Raw genomic sequence first — 20,749 nt, 5'->3', positions numbered from 1 at the left:
TTGACCCTACGCTCTCTAAAGGACATGAAAACCTTCAGAAGGAACACAAAAAAGGGACCACACCTTCCCGTCATGGAATGGATGGTCAAAGATGTGAAATGGGCTTTCATATAACAGTAGCATAAAACACAGCATTTATGAAAGCTAAGTGAGACTTAAGTTACTATAAAATATTAGCAACATTAATAGTTAAATGATTTGAAAAGTACATTTTAACGGTGAGCTGGTTAGTCAAAGCTGTTCTTATCTGCAGAGAGATATTTACCAATTAACAGTGAAGTTTTCCACATTAAAACATCATCATCATCAACATCATGCATCATGCTGTTGCTGTTGAGGTCTGGTTTAAAAAACCTTGAGAGACCTGTGAGTAGGAGAAAGCCATTACAGAAATTCTTATAGTCTCTGGTCATTAAATATAGAGGGACTGGTTAAAAGAAAAACATATAAATGCTTAGGCCTGGTTCATTCATCTCTTTTAAATACCTCAGAACAGCGAAGCTGTTTTTGCATCGCGTTGAGAGGTGTATCACATATCATGTATACAATCCTGGTTTTGTTTGGACTGTCATTAGTGCTATTTGTTATTCTGTTCATCAGCATTTGACCCTTGCTGTTGCTTACCAGGTACAGGGCTCCATCTGTCAGGTCCAACAGTCAGAGAAGGTATCAACTTTAGATTCTACAATGCAGACCCCAGTGGCTGATGGATTTGAATAGCAGAAAACCAACCGTTTTTTCTGTGGCAGAGCACTGTTGTTGCTGGTCTCCAGAGGAATGTACTCTTAAATGAGCTTGCTCTGCTCATACTTATGAGCACATGGGAAGTTCATCCAATAACTTGTTTGGAAGAAATTCCAAACATGAAGCTTTCACTAAGGTTTACTCAAATAAGCCTTACTCTCTCCAAAGATTAGATAATTCATAATTTGTTCATTCATTGAGCAGCGCTTCAACACCAGTGCTGTGATTAACGGTGCTTAAAGTGCTTTAAGGATTTGTCATGACTCTTGTAACAAAATTTAACCTGTATCAATTCTTTCAGACTCAGCGATAGATTCAAATGAACCGTGTGAGCAATACAAGCTCAGGCTGTAATCAATCAAGGTGTATTATTTAGACTTTTTACTGAGTGCCATATGCACGTGTTGGGTTTCACAACCAAAGCAGCAAGTAAAAGGGGTCTGCATGTGATGGCCAGTTGAACGGGGCCCTCCCTTCTTCCTATACATCTAAATACCAGATCTGTGTTTAGATTATCCAACGCATAAACAACCACCTTTCAAACAGGACTTATCACCAAGAGGGGATTATAAACACCAGGGAGATCCGCAGAGTTTGTGTTCTGTGAGAGCGTGAGATGGCGTCCAACAAAGGCCAAGGCCAGGTTTAAATGAGGGTTTGGGTCTTGGAGGTGTGTGGGGGGATTAAGTGTGCTTGACAAGCGAAGGTTACACCACCCAGCTGGGGATTCAGAAGGTGTTTGGGTTTTCGTTGTCAGCCTGTGTATTTGTGTTGATGGACAGGGGCGGAGTGACCTTGAACAGGTTGTGGGTTGATTAGCTGCAGAAGGGACTGGAGCGGTCATGGAGAGGTGGAGGACAATGGTGAAATCCTGTCGTTGTATCTCATGTATACTGTTTAGCCTCAAGCCATGACGAGGATTTCCCTTGTAAGCGTAGGTCTCGTCGTTAATGACAGTTTAGTATTTTTTTGTTTTTTTAAATGGATCCTGTGAAATGTTAAGGATACAACGAAATGCATCTCCCCTGAGCTTATTGATGTGTTTTCCGATCGGCTCATATGCGTGTCAGGAGAACACATGGTTCTCCTCCAATTTAAATTAAATGGCCTTGATTGTTGTCCTGTGAGCGACATTTGACCCATATGGTGGATGTTATCTCAAATCAAAACACAGTACAGTTACAATACAGGGAGTGCAGACATTTCTAAACATGGGTGGCCCCAGTGGAAACCAAACCCCTGACCCTGAAATTAGTGTATATACCATATTCAACCAATTAACATTGTAGCCTGAGGGTGCCATTTCTAGAATGTATAAGACCAAGTTGAACGGACGTTGTGGTGGAAAATGTTTACCTTATTTTACCCAACACTTGTGTTTCTCCCTTTAAACGTGTTTTTTTTTACGATGGTTCGTTGCTTGCCACATGGGATCAATCCCCTGACAAAGCCGCCAGGCTAGGGGCCCCTTTCTTCTAAGGGTTTTCTTCGTTTCCTTCAAAGGATTTTTCCTTTTTTTCTAGCCCCGTTTTGGTCTTTCCTGATAAGGTTGGGTTGGGTGTTGTTTGGTGGTGTTATTGTACTGTACAGGCCAAATCTGGGCCTGTGAACTGTGGAATAAAATACGGTTTGCATTGGCCTGAATGAATGGACTTGACAACCTTCCTCAATCTACCTATCCCAGTATCCTTTTCTATTTCTCCCAGTAAGCTTTACACGTCTCCTAGTTTATTCCAATAAACTGGCTGCCATTAAGTCCTGCCATTAAGAATGGCATGCTCCATAGACGGCAAATCTATGCCCTCGAATAGGTTGCACGCCTACCAGAGTTCCCATGGTTTCTCAAAGATGTGCCATCAAGATATGGGGATCCAAATTTCTTAACCCATCCGGGTCAACATTAATTGCCTTGTTGATGAGACTGGGTGGCCCAGAGCCAAGGTCTGCCCCCTCACAGTTCTCGCTTCCTAAAGACACTGCATGGCTGATGGTTGAGGAGGGAGAGCCTTGAGGAGGGAGAGCCTTGAGGAGGTAGAGCCTTGAGGTGGTTGAATCTTGAGGAGGTAGAGTCTTGTGGAGGGAGAGCCTTGAGGAGGTAGGGCCTTGATGAGGTAGAGTCTTGTGGAGGGAGAGCCTTGAGGAGGTAGAGCCTTGAGGAGATGGAGCCTTGAGGTGGTTGAGTCTTGAGGAGGTAGAGCCTTGAGGAGGTAGAGCCTTGAGGAGGTAGAGCCTTGTGGAGGTAGAGTCTTGTGGAGGGAGAGCCTTGAGGAGGTAGAGCCTTGAGGAGATGGAGCCTTGAGGAGGTAGAGCCTTGAGGAGATGGAGCCTTGAGGTGGTTGAGTCTTGGGGAGGTAAAGTCTTGAGGAGGAAGAGCCTTGAGGAGGTAGAGTCTTGTGGAGGTAGAGCCTTGAGGAGGTAGAGCCTTGAGGAATACGTATCGCCGCAGATAGATTACATTGACAGGGAGAGAGCTTCAAGCTGCCGGCCATCTCTGAACCGACTTCATGTCAGATCTGAAGTAGGCCAGACTCCCAACGACAGGGGACCGCTCCTACTTTCAAATCAAGCTCTCTTTATCCGTCTCTCAGAAACGGGAAACTAACGTGCAATGGTCCATCTTAAAGCAACACTCATTCCTAGGCCTCACGTTGATCACATTCACATGGATACAATTGGAGCGAGCCCCCCGGCCCTTCAGGTTCAGGGGAGCTGTGTGACTGGTGATCATACACAGACCTGCTTCCAAGCTAGAGGCCCATCACACACACATAAACATACACACACGCATGCGTGTCTGCGTGTACACGGCTGTGGTTGTCGACGTTCACATACGGTAAAGCCGTGCCCCCCAGCGCTGGATCCCGTCATTGTTTCAAGAGCAATCTTTACGGGGTTTGGCCCTGAGAAGAAAAAATGGTTGGGGGTTCTAAACCCTTTCCGTGTCTCTGTGGAGACCGGTTATACACAACTGGTTTCCACGGAGTTGGTGCAGGTGTTGCTCATCATGTTTCATGAAATTTCAAATCTTCTTGTCATTTATAATAATATCCTACATTTCAGCAAATTAAGAGACAGAGAGACAGAGCGAGAGTAACAGAGAGAGAGAGAGAGAGAGAGAGAGAGAGAGAGAGAGAGGATGTAAGCTGGATATAACGGGGTAGAAGGAAAGTACAGCTCTCAAAGCACTAACATGCACAAACAATTTTTACTCTCTCAGATAGAGATAGAGAGGGATTGCACATCAATTCTGTAAATTCCTTTGTGCTGGTTAGACCCGTCTGGAGCATCCACATCACAGGAAATTGCATAATTTAAGGTAAACGTAGACAGATGAGCAATAGCTCTGGTGAGCAATTTCACTTCCTGTTCTGGGGACACTTAAGCTGAATCCAAATTCATTGCTCATTGCTCAGCCCTACCCCTCATTGCTCAACTCTAACCCTAACTTTTAAGCCGACCCCCTACCCGTACCCTTCTTCCCCTACCAAATGGGACAACCCTACCCTGTGACGTCATCGGTAGTCCCTACCCTGTGACGTCATCGGTAGTCAACTTGAAATGCTTGACCCCCAACCTCCCTGTGACACCCTAGCAGATAACCAGACACCTGGTGATGCTACAAGGGGACAGACTGGCTGCCATTGTCTCGGGCAACGAGCAAGCCCCATTGTAAAGATGTTTAATCTGAATATATTATATTTATATATTTATTATTTATATTATGTATTTTGTAATTGGCATGTTTAAATAAAGGATTTTTTTAATACTACTATCTGTCCCTCGTAATATACCATTTATTTTGAATGTCACTTAGCTACATGTTAAAGGTGGCATTAGATAAGAATCGGTCAAGAACAAGAACACTTGAAAGAAGAAACACTTTATTACATAAAGAAATAAATATAAAAACGTACGATTCCATGGTCCCTATTAGAGATATGGCCTGAAATCCATATTGCGATATACATTGCAGCCTCTTGCGATAACGATATATATCACGATATAAAATCATAAAATAACCGTTTCAGAACAGGTTACACAGACCCTGAGGAAAGCCAAACTGCTAAATGTATTTTAAAAAAAGAGAAATATAGTATGTCATTTCGAGAACATTTATTGTGAAACACTGTAATCATACAACATAATGTTGCAGATAAATAAAATTAGTATTGGGTTTCTTTCCTTTAGTGCAAACCATTCTAAAAGGCACTACACTTAGTTTAAATCCTTGGTTCTTAAATGCCACCCAAGATGCAGAGAACAGGAAAAACGGGTGTCTTTCTAGATAAGGAACAGACACTGTACTGACAATTAGGGATGGGCATGATTAATTGATGATCGATCATTGATTGTTAAGATTTTTGTCCATTACGTGATATTTTTAACCATCAAAAGGAGGTTGACCCAGCCGGAGAGGTGGTCTCGGAGACGTTGCTCAACATGGAGCAAAGAGGAGACGGAACGTCTTTTGGTTATTTGGGTCCGATATCCAAAAGACATTCCGTCTCCTCTTTGCTCCATGTTGTGCCACCACCCGACGGTCCGACAAAAGCAAGTAAAAAGTATGCTGGAAAACATAACTTAAAAATGCCGATGCATTTAACACATTCCGAGTCAGGATGAGGGAGAAGGAGTTGGACCAGTCCGCAGATCAATGTATATCACGCTGGATATCCATGATTGTTGACTTTCACCGGTGCTTACCCCCCCCTTTTTCTTTAACGCTTTACAACGCCCCAGACCTTTTTGTCCAATTATTTAACCCATTCAGACCGGATCACGCATCTGTGCTTGTTTACCTTTAAGACCGGATTGCGCATCAATGCGTGTTTACCATTAACCCATTTGTACCGGCTGCGCGGAGCAACATTGTATCTACTAGATACAATGTTGCGCCGCACAGCAGCCGGTACAAATGGGTTAACGTTCTTTGCACACATGCAGGTTTGTTTACGAATTCTGGCACTGTTGCGAAAATTGCAATGTGAAAAGGAATTGCACCAAACCAAGAATTAAACATTGTATTTTGCGTCATCAACATGCATTATCGCGATAGAGCGATATAATTAAAATCTCTATCGTAGGCCATTTTTGTATCGTTTATATCGTATATTGTTTATATCGCGCATTACTAGTCCCTATACCATATATATATTTGAAAGTAGGCAATGTCTCTTTTATAGAAGGCTTATTTTAATTAATAGAAAATGAATGCGTTAACGTTAAATGAATATTAACTGTATCTATCAGATTGATTCATCTCATAAAATCGCCCCGGATCATTAGAACATTGAATCGAATCGCATCGAATCGTTCCATGTTAAAATGTATCGTCCCTGAATCGCATCGTAGCACATGTATCTAGATACGTATCGGATCGTCCTATAAAGGAGAGATGCACACCCCTAATAAATATCATACGAACAAGAACCAGTGACATAATGGAACTAATATTGCACATTACGAAAAGGCATCAATCATCACATTTTATCAATAACTTGGTCGGTTTTAAACCATCAGTGGATGGTTAATCTCTCTCTTCCTGGGGGTTTTAGGGATGCCAATGCAGAAGAGGTGCTTGAGGTGATGGAGGGATGGGCTCTGTGATGGCAGCGGCCTCAATGATCTCCTGAAAGAAAACATAACAAATAACAAATAACAAATAAGAAAGAATTATAACTGGGTTATATGGCCACATGTTATGTACAATATATAATGATAGATAGATAGATAGATAGATAGATAGATAGATAGATAGATAGATAGATAGATAGATAGATAGATAGATAGATAGATAGATAGATACTGGTTTATAAAAAGAATCAACATCACATTGGTCCACCATTCTCCAGGCTAATAAGCATTTTTGAAACGAATTATTGAATTACTTGGCAGGGGATCAAAGCGTATCTTCAAACTGGAGTCCCTAGAACAGTGGTCGGCAAATAGGGGCCCGCGGGCCAATTTTGGCCCGCCATCTATTCTGTCTGGCCCGCGAGATGACGTTAATTTGATGTAAAAAAAAAAAAAAAAAAATTAATTAATTTAAAAAAATATATTTTCAACCCCATATTTAAAAAAAAAAAAAAAAAAGGCATACAGCATTCCCATCAATTTCGAAACATTTATTGAGGTATAGATGATAGTCCTAAAGTGACAAAACAACAGGTGGAACATCTGTGCAGTTATCCATGACGCACTGGTCGGAACGGTATTGGCACGCGAGTGCACGTAATCTTTTGCAAAAAAAACCCCAAAGTGTCCCGTCTCCCTCCTCCAGTGGGCAAGGTAAAAAATAGTCTACGTTTCGTTAAATTAACAACATAACAAGGTCTGCTCAAATGTGAAATGGCCCAATTAAAATAAAACTTAAAGAAAGTGAAAGATGAATGCACATTGTCCGCGTGGGAGAAGCATCTGCGCTGCTCCTGAATAAAGACAGAAAAAAGGGAATTTACAATTTAAATAAGATCAAACAATATAACTGGGCATTTTTTTTAGGCCTACTATTTAAAAAGGCCAGTAGGCTACTCACTTAATGAGAAAAGTGGCTCTTCCCTTCGGTCACAATTTTGTGGATGTCGGGCGACAGGGATGTCACTTTTATTCTCAAGCAGTTCTCCAAGCTTGCATTGGTCAGACTGTTCCTCTCGTGTGTCTTGATTGCATTCATTGACGAAAAGCTGGACTCACACGTGTAGGTAGATGGAAACATCGTCAGCACATAAAGGGCAAGTTTCTTGATACCCATGTACTCTTCTGAGCATCCGATCCAGAAATCCTCCACGGAATGCGCACTAAACGCATCACGGACGAGGGAGCTTGACTGGAAATCGATGAGCTCCAACTGAAGCGTTGCCTCGTCCAACGAGCTCATGGTTGTTTTGGCCAGTGAGGAGAATTCCTCGCTTCGCGTGGACAATGGGTCGCGGACAAAGCCAACAATTTCCCTTGGGACACAGTAGTCTCGGAACCGCGACTGAAAGTTGTCCCGTAGCTTGTCAAGGATTTCAGTCATAATTCCTGTCACTCGCCCCCCTCCCTGTGATTTTAATGTTGCAAAGTGCAAGAGCCTTCCACTTGCTAGATCAGACTGGAACAACTCCAGCTTCCTTGTAAACAAATCCATCTTCACGATCAGGTCCACAATGGTTTTCCCTCTCCCTTGTAGTTGCAGGTTCAGCTGGTTAAGATGGCCAAAAATATCAGTTAAAAACGCAATGTTTGAGATGGACATTTCACCTTCTAGAAAGGCCAGGTGATCGTCTGAAGCACGCATCTTGCTCATTCGCAGGAAGGTTTTCACTTGATCTAGTAGCGCACAGAAGCGCTCCAGTGCCTTTCCTTTACTTAACCAGCGCACGTCATTGTGAAGTAGCAGATCTTCGTAGCAGGCCTCTGACTCAGCAACAAGTTGGCGAAAAAGACGGTGCTGTGTGCTTGATGCACCCCGGACAAAATTAATGACTCTCATCACTTTATCCATGACACTCTTCAGCTCGCCACTGAGTCTGGCGCACAGGACACTCTGGTGAATTAGGCAATGTAGTGCGTGCATTTGTGGAGCTATCTCCTTCAATCGGGCCACCAGACCTCTGTGGCAACCAACCATGGCAGGTGCACCGTCTGTCACGATGAGGTTTATTTTCTCAAATGGTAGTGCATGTTGTTTAATCAATTCCTCCACTTTGGCAAACATAACATCCCCAGTGGTGTTCTCTTCTAATGGAATTAGAGCCAACAACTCCTCCCTGAACACCTTCCCATCAAAATACCGCACGTATATGCACATCTGACTGATATCAGTGTTGTCTGTACTCTCGTCAATGGCAACGGAAAAGTAGTTCACTCATAATTGATCTGCGCACATCGTCAGATAGGCTCTCTATGCGTCGGGAAGCTGACCTCGCTGAGAGCGGCATTTGTTTCACTGAGGCAATCACTCCATCCATTGACTTATCTGTAGCCAGCTCCTCCAAAACAGCCACCATCACTTCCTTAAAACGCGTCCGTAAATGGTTTGTTGTGACGGGTAAGAACCCATGCTGCTTTAAGGGACGCACTTGTAACCCTCTGCTGCTCGGTGAATGACCTGACAAGTATTTTGTTGCTGTGTGCATATCCAGCCTCCAATGTTTTAATTTTATTCGTTCGCACCTCTGTCCCAGGAGGATATGTGTTTTTGAACTAGGCCATGTTTTGTCTCATGGTGTCTTCTGATGTTATATTCTTTGCAAACGGAAACAGCCTCGTTGCAAATGAGGCATGTAGGCTTGGCATTAATAAATGCAGGCAGGATAAACGCATACCTCTGCTTCCATTCTTCTTTGTAGGTCCTGCATTCTGAATCAATTTTTCTTTTCAAGGCTTTCGACAACGACATTTTGCATCGATAACTAGCGTAGCAATGTTCAGCTAATCATTTTTACACGTCATCTAAAAGAATATTTGTATACGGCAGGTTGCTAGGCAATCGCCTGTTTCATGAGTGACGACACGAGATGCAGCAGGCGGCATAAAAACAGCGAACATAAGCAAATAAATGTTTTAATGGAATTAAATTAAATGCGTTTTAAAAGTTAGATGATGTTTGTTTTATTTTAATATAATAAAATAAATAATAATTTAAATAGTAGACCCCCCCCCCCCAAAAAAAAAAGCTATGGCCCGCGATGCCATTGTCTGAAAAAAAATTGGCCCGCGTCCAAACGTAATTGCCGACCCCTGCCCTAGAACATGGAACATATGGATATCATATGACATGAGCCCGGCAGCTCCCCGACCGCGGTCCAGGGCCGGGCTGCGGAGCCCGCTGCCCACGGCCAGGTTGCGGAGCCCCCGGCGTGATTATTAACATAGAAAACACTTAGACTTGTTGTTTTCCATCCTGTCGCCTCTTTTCGCCAGCCATCTTGCCTAGGATTTTTTTTGATTTCCATTTTCTCGCAAGGTATTGTGGGAGCAAGTCAGAACTGGAGCGTTTGAGTGTGCCCATTGAAAGTCTAAATTTTGAGGGGATGTTAGCCTTCCCCCTTACCCCTTACCCCTTACGCTACCTTTAAATGGGTTTCGGACATGGCTCCACGGCGCGTGAACGCTCAACAGCGAGGGTTACGGCTGAGATTTTCCTATGAGCAATGAAATCAGACTCCAAACCTTACGGTCCAAAATCGATAGACACTTGGATGTTAAGGCTGCAGAGGTGTTATTGGAAGTAAGGATAGTACTATAATATTTAATTCCTTTGTTCGCTGTCACACATTAAGTTCAAAATGGAGGGTAGATTATAACATTGTTGTCTGTCTGTCTGTCTGTCTGTCTGTCCATAATTACTTCTATATCCATGGCGTTTTTTTATTTGCATAAGCCTTGAGCTAGTAGTAAAGACTACTAATGTGCGCTGTAGTGGTAGTACTTGAGAGCAGGACTACTATCTGAAGGGCGACAGTGCTTTACTTTTTAGCGTCCATACACCCTGCTGGCCAAACTCCCTTTAACTGTTGCTTTGAAAATGCCTGTCACAGTACCCCATAACTCATCCATGTTCTCCACGGTCCAGAACTTTAACGGGAGAATATAGAGTCTTGAACCAACTAGATAAAGTAAAGGCATTGTCTGATTTTAGCCAAGAAGAATATTTTTTTAATCAAAATGGATGGTGCAACACATGGTGAATTAATCTGTCTTTGTTAAAGTTGTTTACTATAATTTGAGGGCAAGATAAAATGTATGAGGGGTGTCATTCAGGATTGAACTCAAAACAGATGATGCCATGTTTACTGACTATTGGTTACAGACAAAAAATCGGAATGTTAAACCTTGCCCTCTTGCACTGGGTGATTTGGATTTTCATGTTGTCCTTTACAGTTTAAAAGCAATGTTTTCTATAAAAGCGACTCAAATCATGATGAAGTTGTAGCAGAAGAGAGCCACCAACAGTAGCTGGCTAGCTTGTGTAGCATAGCATACATGCCATCGTTAATCCCTCTCTCTCTGTAACATCTGTTACTGTCTGGACCGGATCCTAGCGCTGCGTATGATATAAACAATCTCCGAACTATCCGGTCATATTAGCCCGTAGATTTACGTAACCAAAAACAGCTGGTGTTGAACTGTATGTGGAGTCTCATATTTATGCTACGCATGTAGCTGCGGATGTTCAATGTTCAACTGGTGTGCATTAGGCTGTTTACAAAGTTCACAAAGTTAATCGGGAGTGCATCAGGTTTTACCTTAGCTGCTGTGTAGCAGCAGACCAGCCTTTTTCTAGCTTTGTCAGCTAATGTTACCATTCAAATACTTTAAATAACTTTTGTGGACTTGATGGAAACTCTTCTTCATATATCACAGTTATTAAACCTCAACGGTTTTTACTGTGGGTATCACTGCATTGCATGGTATCACAGCAACCATCTCTATACATAGAATGTGTTTGTAGCAATCTTAGGTTTAGATTAAAAAGTTTGATCATAATGCAGCTTGTTTTAATTGCTGTTTGGGATCGTTGGTGTGCCAGGGCCCCAGGAAGGTTTGGAAACATTACTCTATGCTATACTCACCGTTTGGAAACTCATGGTACCGTCATAGTTTAGGTCACAAAATAAACATGTAAACAGAGCCAAAAGACATATGCTGTTCATTGCGTGCTGATTTAAAACCAGTCTAAATATAAACCCTGTACAAATCCAAACACAATTGAGGTACCACTAAAAACAATTTTTTTAAGAAACCACCTTAGCCAAGTCTCTACTGCTCTCTGCTACTGTACTCTACATCATGTGATAGTCTACTCTGATCTTCTAAACTCTTACTACTTCAACCCTGCTCTACTCTAATCTACTCTATACTACTGTACAGTTGATCCTGCTCTACTATGCTCTATACTCAGATTTACGTTGCTCTAGTATTATAAACCTTATAACCCTACTGTACTTTAGTCTGCACCACTCTACTATATAACATGTGTGGACTTTTGGAGAAGAGTTGTTTCTCTCTGAGCCTCGACTCCAAACCTCCACATACTGTTACTCCTAGCTGCTTGAGAAGGTCATTGTGAATTTGGGTTTGAGGTCGTAGGTCGCATTCCAGTAGAAACCTGATCCTACTTCCTGAATAATTAATTTAATCCCACCCTCTCCACTTCAAAAGGTCTGCAGAGAGCATTGTAGTTTTCACGGCCACGTTGTTCCCATTAAACACACACCCACACACAACACATCAAACACACATCAGGCAGTCACACATGGAAGCATGAACAAACACATGCAACTATTCACAAAAACATCCACAAGCTCCAACAAACAAACATGCACAAACACACACACGCGCGCACACACACACACACACACACACACCTAATAAACAAACACTCACTTACAGATATAAATGCAGAATACAATACATTCACTTATACAAGCATGTATACACAAACAAAGTTCCATGGTTTCGCAAAGAGCTCAAACACACAGAAACACCAATTCCTGATGAAGATGTGTTGGGGGTGTGGGTCTGTCTTCAGAAGTTGTAGCAGAGAGATGATTTAGTGGGTCTGGTGCTTGCATGCTCCCTGTGGTATTCATGTCATTCAGAGAGGAAGATGAGTTATACAATCAATTAGAAAGGAGTTTATCACTTCCACATCTCCATCCAAAACTTGATTAGGTAATATAACTTTAGTATGATGAAGACATAAGTGTTTTGTGCATGTTTGCGCTCGGATGTGCTGGTGTGTGTTTGTCTGTTTTAGTTCTTGTGTGTGTATGTGTGCGTATTGTATTCATGTTTGTGCGTGTGTTTGTGCACGTTTGCGTGAGTATTTGCAATGCACTTCATAAACATCATACACCTTGCACAACCTTACGCTCCATCCCATAATATCAACCTGTCTCTCTCTCTCTTTACATCTCTCTCTCTCTCTCTCTTTCCATCTCCCTCTCTGTCTCTCTCTCTCTCTCTCTCTCTCTCTATTTCCATCTCACTCTCTTCCTCTCTGTCTGTCTCTCTCTGTCTCTCTCTCTTTCCATCTCTCTCTCTCTCTCTCTCTCACTCACTCTCTCTTTCTCTCTGTCTCTCTCTCTATCCATATATTTCTCTCTCTCTCGCTCTCTCTCTATCTCTCTCTCTCTCTCTCAGGAAGAGTGAAGGTCTTGAGAGGAACGTGCGAACATGGCGGAGAGACGGGTCCTCCTCCTCGTCCTCATCATCACGGCCGCCGTGTATCTCCATGGCAACGCCGCCCAGCGAACAGGTGGGTGTGATTAGCCCGTGATGACCTCACCTCCTGCATGGCAGAATGAACCATCAACCGGCGTTAGATCTTTCCTCACTTCACATCTGTTCCTCTCCTTGCCTCGTTCTCTCCCTCCGAAAGACATGTAACACACGGACGCACATGTCTGCGCGGACATGCACACACTCAGGCATGCACAGTACATACATTCACACGCACACATGCACACAGACACACACACACACACACACACACACACACACACACACACACACACAAACGCAAGCATAACTTGGTACCCATGTTTTCTTTCAAAAGCATCAATGTCATGCCACTGAGCACAAAGGTTTATTTCTTTCTCCACACACATACATAAGTAAGTAACCACATTCATCTGATTCCAGAGCCAATGGTCCCTGGTGTAAGCGTTGTAGCGTGGCTTAAGAACCGTCACTTCTATAACATAACATTTTTATTAATAAACTAAGGTCTTATGTTTGTTTCTGTAACACAAGCAAAATCGCTCAGCCCTGCAAAGAAGTAAATGTTCTTTGAAGCGCTTAACTGAAAGACAGATATGGTTGCTAGGCGTAATCGTGATATCGTTGATTTTGATATCCAGTCTATGAAAAAAAAATATTGCTCAAATAAAATATCATCAATCGTAAATCCAATCTCATGAGTATGTCGCAAGACTAAACTCTTAAATGTCAGTGCTTAGGGTGCGTTGCCAAATACAGCGCTCGCCTTTAGTGGTTTGCATGGTGAGCTGGCAGCAGATCCTCCAGTTTTATAGCAGCATGCGGAAAACCTCCCACCTACCACCTAGCGATACCTCTTCAACGCACTTCCCAGCTGAGCATCATGTCAGCCCAGCACTGCTTCCTAAAGTCCCTCACACACCGTTGCACGGTTCACGGCTCGCTACCCTGACACCCCCACCCCTATCGATGGGAACTGCATTTGTCACTGTCACCCACCCACCAACCCCATTCCCTCCTCACCACCCTCCTCCTCCTTTAAAAAAAACAACGGTTTGCAACCCTAAGACATGTCACATTCCCCGAATGTCCCCTCATCACAACAAGCCCTGTGCAAGCCCACCACCCCACTCCCATGGCTGATCACTCGGAGCATCCGCCTCTTCACCCTGAGTTCAACACCTTGACAAAAAAGTGACCAGAGGTCTCCCTCCTGATCTTAGTCTGCACTCAAGAGGCAGTGGCCGACATCGTGTTCATGGTGGACGGCTCCAGCAGCATTGGCACCAAGAACTTTGCGCAGGTGCGGCAGTTTCTGAAGTCCTTGGTGCAGGGCTTCGACGTGGGCCCCAACCACGTGCGCATTGGCCTGGTGCAGTACAGCAACCTCCCGCACACTGAGTTCTACCTGAAGACCTTCCAGGACAAGCAGGGCGTCCTGGAGTACATCAGCGGCCTGTCGTTCCGCGGCGGAGGGACCAACACCGGCCGCGGCCTGGGGTTCCTGCTGGCCGAGCACTTCACCGCGGACGCCGGCAGTCGCGCCGAGAGCAACGTGCCGCAGGTCGCCGTCGTGATCACGGACGGCATGTCCCAGGACGACGTGTCGCAGCAGGCCACGGCGCTGAAGAAGAGGGGCGTCATCTTGTACGCCGTGGGGATCAAAGACGCCGATGAGGAACAGCTGCGAGAGATTGCAAGCGCACCACACCTCCAGCACGTGTTCAGCGTGTCAGACTTCGGTGCCCTGCAGGGCATCTCGCTGAGTGTGGCGCAGACGCTGTGCACTAGCGTGGAGGAGGCGCGTGGACAGCTCTCACTTGTGTTGCAAGGTAACGCCGCCCTTTGTCTCCGGTCAGACGCACAACCGTTTTTAAGGCCAGGATGTCGACACAGGCTTGACGAGTGAGAATAAGGTATTGTGACGTCTGAACGGTTGAAAGGGTCAACTCAAAATCAGCTCAGAGTCAAGCCCATGATACCAATATGTTAGTTAACCTTTAGGTTTGAAGTTTCTGAAGGGTATTGCAGAGTAAATGATGTTGGCCAAGGAACGAACTCCATACACCCGTTGGGATTTAAGAATTAACCTTGAAGAGGGATCTCTGCTAGGAATAGAGGGCTGCTTTGAACTGACTATAACCTCTACGGTATCTCATGTCACTTGAATGCATCTGGTATTCATCAAGAGGTTGAGTTGTGTGACCCATGACGCCACACGTGATGCACGTCCTCCGGGTTTACAACAAGGTCATCATTTACACTGGAACATATACAACACATGCACACACATCTCTGCACACCATAATATTTGTCAATAGGCTGACGGCTAACAATAACCAGCCACCCAAGACGCCTTGTGTGTAATTTCCCTACAGAAGGGTTGTTATCAGGCTAGAGCCCTGAATTAACAAGCCCTGGATGTGTTTTATGAACGGATCTAAGATAACATTAGGGTCAACTAAACTGACAAAGTCGTATCTAGCTCTGTGCGATTGGTTCAACAGCAGCAAAATCAAGCCAACTGATATTCAGTTGCTTTGTGCCTCATAAAGCTACCTTGTTCCCAGTTACTTTAATTCTCATACAATAACTCATTATTAACTAACAATTTGAATAATAAAATATTTTTTTTGCATATATATTTGTATATATTTACTGTGACTCTCATACAGTTACTTTGATACCAGTACCTCAGATTTTCATATTAAATTGTTTTGCATAGTTAATATAATCTCATAGTTAATATAATTCTCAGTTACTATAGTTTTCATGTAGAGTTCCTTTCATTATGATTGATTGTGATAATGATGCTGTATTTTGATTCCCATACAATCGCTTTGATTCTCTGTTTCTTTAATCCTCATAGTTAATATAATCTCATAGTTGATATAATTCTCAGTTACTATAGTTTTCATGTAGAGTTCCTTTCATTATGATTGATTGTGATAATGATGCTGTATTTTGATTCCCATACAATCGCTTTGATTCTCTGTTTCTTTAATCCTCAGTTACGTTGGCTCTCATACAGCCGGTTTAATTCTCAGTTACTTTGATGCTAATACAGTCGGTGTTCAGTCTGTGCTGGTGCCACATGCACCAGCATGAACACAAACACACACACACACACACACCACACACATGCAGGCATTCAGATCTAGACACACACACACACACACACACACACACACACACACACACACCGACACACACACACCGACACACACACACACAAACACACAAGCACAAGCATGCAATCATTCACAAATTAGTTTGATACATAATCGATAGCCAAACTTAGCAAAACTAATGATATCTATACATATATGTAATGATTCTATTTTTAATACTACTTCTTTCGATGCTGTCCTTCCGTTTTACTCGATTTGTTGTTTCTTCTCCAGCTTTGGTGCAAAAGTATTCCGACATTACTTCCTCTCATACAGTCGCTTTAATTCTCAGTTACTTTTAATACAGTCTGTGGTTGAGATATTGTCTTGGCTCTCTGTTGAGGTTGGTTGTGGGAGGATCAACAGGGAAGCCAACACATAAAGGTTGGCAGCCAACTCATTTGTACACGCGAAAGTCGCAGTTAAACCTCCTGACCGTCATGTTCTTCATGTTTTATCAGCTTTTTAATTAATTCCACATCGCAATGGGCCAACCTGCAAGGGATTCAATGAACTCCCTCTAACAGGCATCTGGTTTTCACTCGCGGATAGATTTATTTTATTATTAAAACGTTTTCAACTTCACTTTGCAGCTTCGTAATCCAGTAATAAACCAAAATACATTATGTGTAGATTTATTAAGTACACACAGGTGTGTGTTTGGCTGGAAAAAAAATGGAAAGGCAAACACTTACATAACTGATTCCTTTCCCGTCCCAGACACTTACTCCACCCCAGCATGCGCTCAGACATCACTGGCGGACATCGTGTTCCTGTTGGATGGCTCCTCCAGCATCAGCCCGGAGAGCTTCAAGGAGATGCTCCTCTTCCTCCAGAAGTTCATCCAGAACCTCGATGTGGGCGCGGACAAGGTGCGTGTGGGCGTGGCGCAGTACAGCGACCAGCCCTACAAGGAGTTCCTGCTGAAGGACCACATGGACGAGGCCTCGCTGCTGCAGCAGGTGAGCAAGATCCCGCACCGGCAGGGAGGCACCTTCACGGGCCGGGCCATCACCTTCCTCCAGCAGACCTTCTTCACCCCAGAGGGGGGCAGTCGCTCCGCGAAGGGCGTGCCCCAGATCGCTGTGGTGATCACGGACGGGGACTCGTCGGACGACGTGCTGGAGCCTGCGCGGATGCTGCGGCAGAAGGGGGTGATCGTGTTCGCCATCGGCGTCGGCAGTTCCAATGCGGCAGAGCTGCAAGGCATCGCCAACCGACCGCACGATCGCTTCCTGTTCAGCATCAACAACTACCAGGCCCTGCAGCAGCTGACCGACAGACTGCTGCAGATCCTCTGTGTGTCTGTCGAGGACCAACGCACCGGTATGGTGGCATCTCCGCCACATACACCAGCATGAACACAAACTCACACACACATGCAGGCATTCAGATCCAGACGCACACACACAAACACACACGCACAAGTATGCAATCATTCACACAAATTAGTTTGAAACATAATCGATAATCAAACGTAGCAAAGTTAGGGATATATATACATATATATGTAATGATTCCATTTTCAATACTACCTTCTTTCGATGACGTCATTCTGTTTTACTCGATTTGTTTCTTCTCCAGCCTTGGTGCAAAAGTTTTCCGACATCTACTTCCTGGTGGACAGCGGCCTGAATGCGGCCGACTTCCAGCTGATCAAGACCATGCTGGTGCGCCTGGCCACCCAGCTCGAAGTGGGAGATATGGCCCATCGCATCGGCCTGGCCCAGTACGGTCGGGACACCAAGGTTGAATTCCTAGCCAACCAGCACATGACCAGAGACGAGTTGATAGTCAACGTCCGGCGTTTTCGTGCGCGTCGTCTCCAGGCCAACGAGCAGCGCAACCTGGGTGGCGCACTGACCTACGCCGCCAATAACTTCTTCAGCACCAGGGCAGGAAGCCGCGAGGACTTGGGCTTCCGGCAGTTCCTTGTGGTCGTGTCCGGGGCCAACTCCAGCGACAGCGTCTACCAACCGGCTCGCCTGTTGAAGTCCGAGGGGGTGACGGTGATGGGCATTGGCCTCGGCTCCGGCATGACGCACCAGATGAAGACAGTGGCCACTGCCCCATACGTTTACCAGTCTGCCAATATCGTGCCCGTGCTGAAGGCGGCGTTTGGGGCTGAGGAAGAGCGTGCCGAAGTAATTGAAGGTGAGGATGATGATTATCAATGATCATGGTCAATGGTCAATGAGTGACTTGAGGTCAATTGTATCAATGTGCTGTTGGATGTTTGAGTTAATTCCATCCGTTTTTGTGAATCAGTTAATTATGAAATTCAAAATTATGAAATGATTTAACATAGTCCTAACCCCCTCATTTTTTCACAGATTGTTTAGCGGCCAGAGTAGCTGATGTCGTGTTCATTGTGGATGAGTCGGGAAGTATCGGTGGTACCAACTTTCAGTTGATGCGCACTTTCCTGCAGAAAATGGTGGAACGCCTTGACGTCCAGCCAAACAGAATACGGGTTGGCATAGTCATGTACAATGACAATCCTATGGGCCGGGTCTACCTCAACACCTTCAATGACAAGAATGAGATCCTCCAGTTCATCAAGATTTTGCCCTACCATGGAGGAGGCACCAAAACAGGCCTAGCGCTGAAGTTTGCTCGCCAGAACGTCTTTGTTAAAGAGCGGGGAAGCCGGAAAAGCCAAGGCGTCCAGCAGGTTGCAGTGGTGATCACTGATGGAGAATCTCAGGATGAGGTGGAAAAGGAGGCGGCAGACCTGCGTCGTGATGGGGTCACCGTCTACGCCATCGGAATCAAAGATGCGAACAAGACCCAGCTGGTGCAGATGGCATCACACCCTGCGAAAAAGCATATGTTCATTGTCGATAGTTTCACCAAGCTGAAGACCTTGTTGAAGACCCTGGAGAAGATCGTGTGCAGCAACATCCTCCGTCAGTCGTTTACAATCAACACAAGAAGAACTTTTATCAAAGAAGGTGTGGGCCTGCTTTTTTCCAGTTTGAAAGTTATCTTTGACGTTTCAGTTCTCGAATATCTATAATGTTGAGTATGGATCCCAGGACCAGCTGAGAACTCGCTACACTATTGCAATGGTATTAGTCCAAAAATACATATCAATTCTAAAACATTCTTTGTTTTATTTTTCCAGGATGTATGCAAAAAGACGAAGCCGACATATTCTTTTTGATTGACCAATCAGGAAGTATTTGGCCCAACGACTTCAAAGACATGAAGAAATTCATAACTGAGTTTCTTCACACCTTCCGCATCGGCCCAGACCACGTCCGCATTGGTCTTGTCAAATATGCAGACTCGCCCACCTTAGAGTTTGACCTGACCACGTACACTGACAGCAAAACCCTGGAGAAGGCAGTGTTAGACATCCGACAGGTCGGCGGCGGTACCGAGACCGGACGTGGCCTGTCCTTCATGGAGCCCCTGTTTGAGAGAGCCGTGAAAACTCGTGGGCACGAAGTCCCCGAGTACCTCATCGTCATCACGGATGGGAAGTCAACTGACGAGGTCAAACTTCCTGCCGGAAATCTGAGAGCCCAGGGCGTCATCATCTATGCAATCGGAGTGAAGAGCGCAGACGAGGAAGAGCTGAATGAGATCTCAGGAAGCCCGAAGAAGACCTTTTTAGTGAATAATTTTGATGCCCTGAAGCCAATCAAGGATGACATTATCACGGACATGTGTTCACCAGAGGGTAAGCACATTTCTCTCCATGTACTTTGAAACATCCAGTGGACTATTATTCCGGCATTTGTTGAATTTGTATAGGTTCAATGTTGTGGATTGATCCAGTTATAATGTAGGTTCTCAGTCATTGGTGTTCTTGAAAAAAGCAAGGTTTTTAATGTGTTTCTTGTCCACAGCCTGCAAGGACATTCCAGGGGATCTTCTCTTCTTGATCGACAGCTCTGGAAGCATCCGATCAGACGACTACCAGAAGATGAAGGACTTCATGAAAGCCATGATTGGCAAGTCTCAGGTTGGACAGGAAATGGTGCATGTGGGAGTCATGCAGTTCAGCACCATTCAGAAGCTGGAGTTCCAGCTCAATAACTTCTACGACAAAGGAGACATGTGGAAAAATATTGACAACATGCAGCAGCTGGGCGGAGGCACGCACACGGGCCAGGCCCTGACCGAAGTCTCCCTGTACTTTGACCTGGCCAGCGGGGGTCGTCCGGGGATAAGACAGAACCTGATTGTGATCACTGATGGCGAGTCCCAGGATCAGGTGAAGGGGCCGGCTGAGGTGTTGAGGCAAAAGGGTGTGACCATCTTCTCCATCGGAGTGGTGGACGCCAACACCACACAGCTTCTGGAGATCAGTGGCTCCGATGACCTTGTGTTCACTGAGAGGAACTTTGATGCCCTGAAGGACTTGGAGAGCGAGCTGGCTCTGCGTCTCTGTGAGAGAGGTGAGGCAACGCTAGGGTTGATGCTGTATATAGTGGTAGGAATTGTACTCGCATAATATAATCCGGTGAATATGCAAATATCCCTCAGAGAAAGCATTTGTAATTATACAAATTCAAGTACAGTTTAATGATTTACCACTAAATACAATTTAGTTGAGTATCAAATGTTTTTCATTTGTAATTGTACTAAAGCGGTAAAGCAGAAAGTCAATATCT

The 20,749-nt window shown here is 44.5% G+C and overlaps 1 protein-coding gene across 1 annotated transcript in view; it reads left to right on the top strand.

Moving 5' to 3' along the window:
• LOC307076711 (collagen alpha-6(VI) chain-like) overlaps positions 1-20,749 on the top strand; it is a 43,628-nt gene that overhangs the window by 2,998 nt on the left and 19,881 nt on the right. The window contains exons 2-8 of the mRNA XM_079737802.1: positions 12,877-12,991; positions 14,178-14,786; positions 16,845-17,450; positions 17,709-18,278; positions 18,458-19,078; positions 19,252-19,812; positions 19,982-20,533. Of these exons, the coding sequence (XP_079593928.1) occupies positions 12,910-12,991; positions 14,178-14,786; positions 16,845-17,450; positions 17,709-18,278; positions 18,458-19,078; positions 19,252-19,812; positions 19,982-20,533 (3,601 nt within the window). The 5' untranslated portion in view covers positions 12,877-12,909. The remainder of the gene's footprint in view (positions 1-12,876; positions 12,992-14,177; positions 14,787-16,844; positions 17,451-17,708; positions 18,279-18,457; positions 19,079-19,251; positions 19,813-19,981; positions 20,534-20,749) is intronic.

The sequence above is a fragment of the Pollachius pollachius genome (assembly GCF_949987615.1).
Source record: "Pollachius pollachius genome assembly, chromosome: 1".
In the NCBI taxonomy this organism is placed as follows: Eukaryota; Metazoa; Chordata; class Actinopteri; order Gadiformes; family Gadidae; genus Pollachius; species Pollachius pollachius.
Note: the sequence above shows the minus strand (reverse complement) of the source record. Positions and strands in the feature narration are given on the sequence as shown.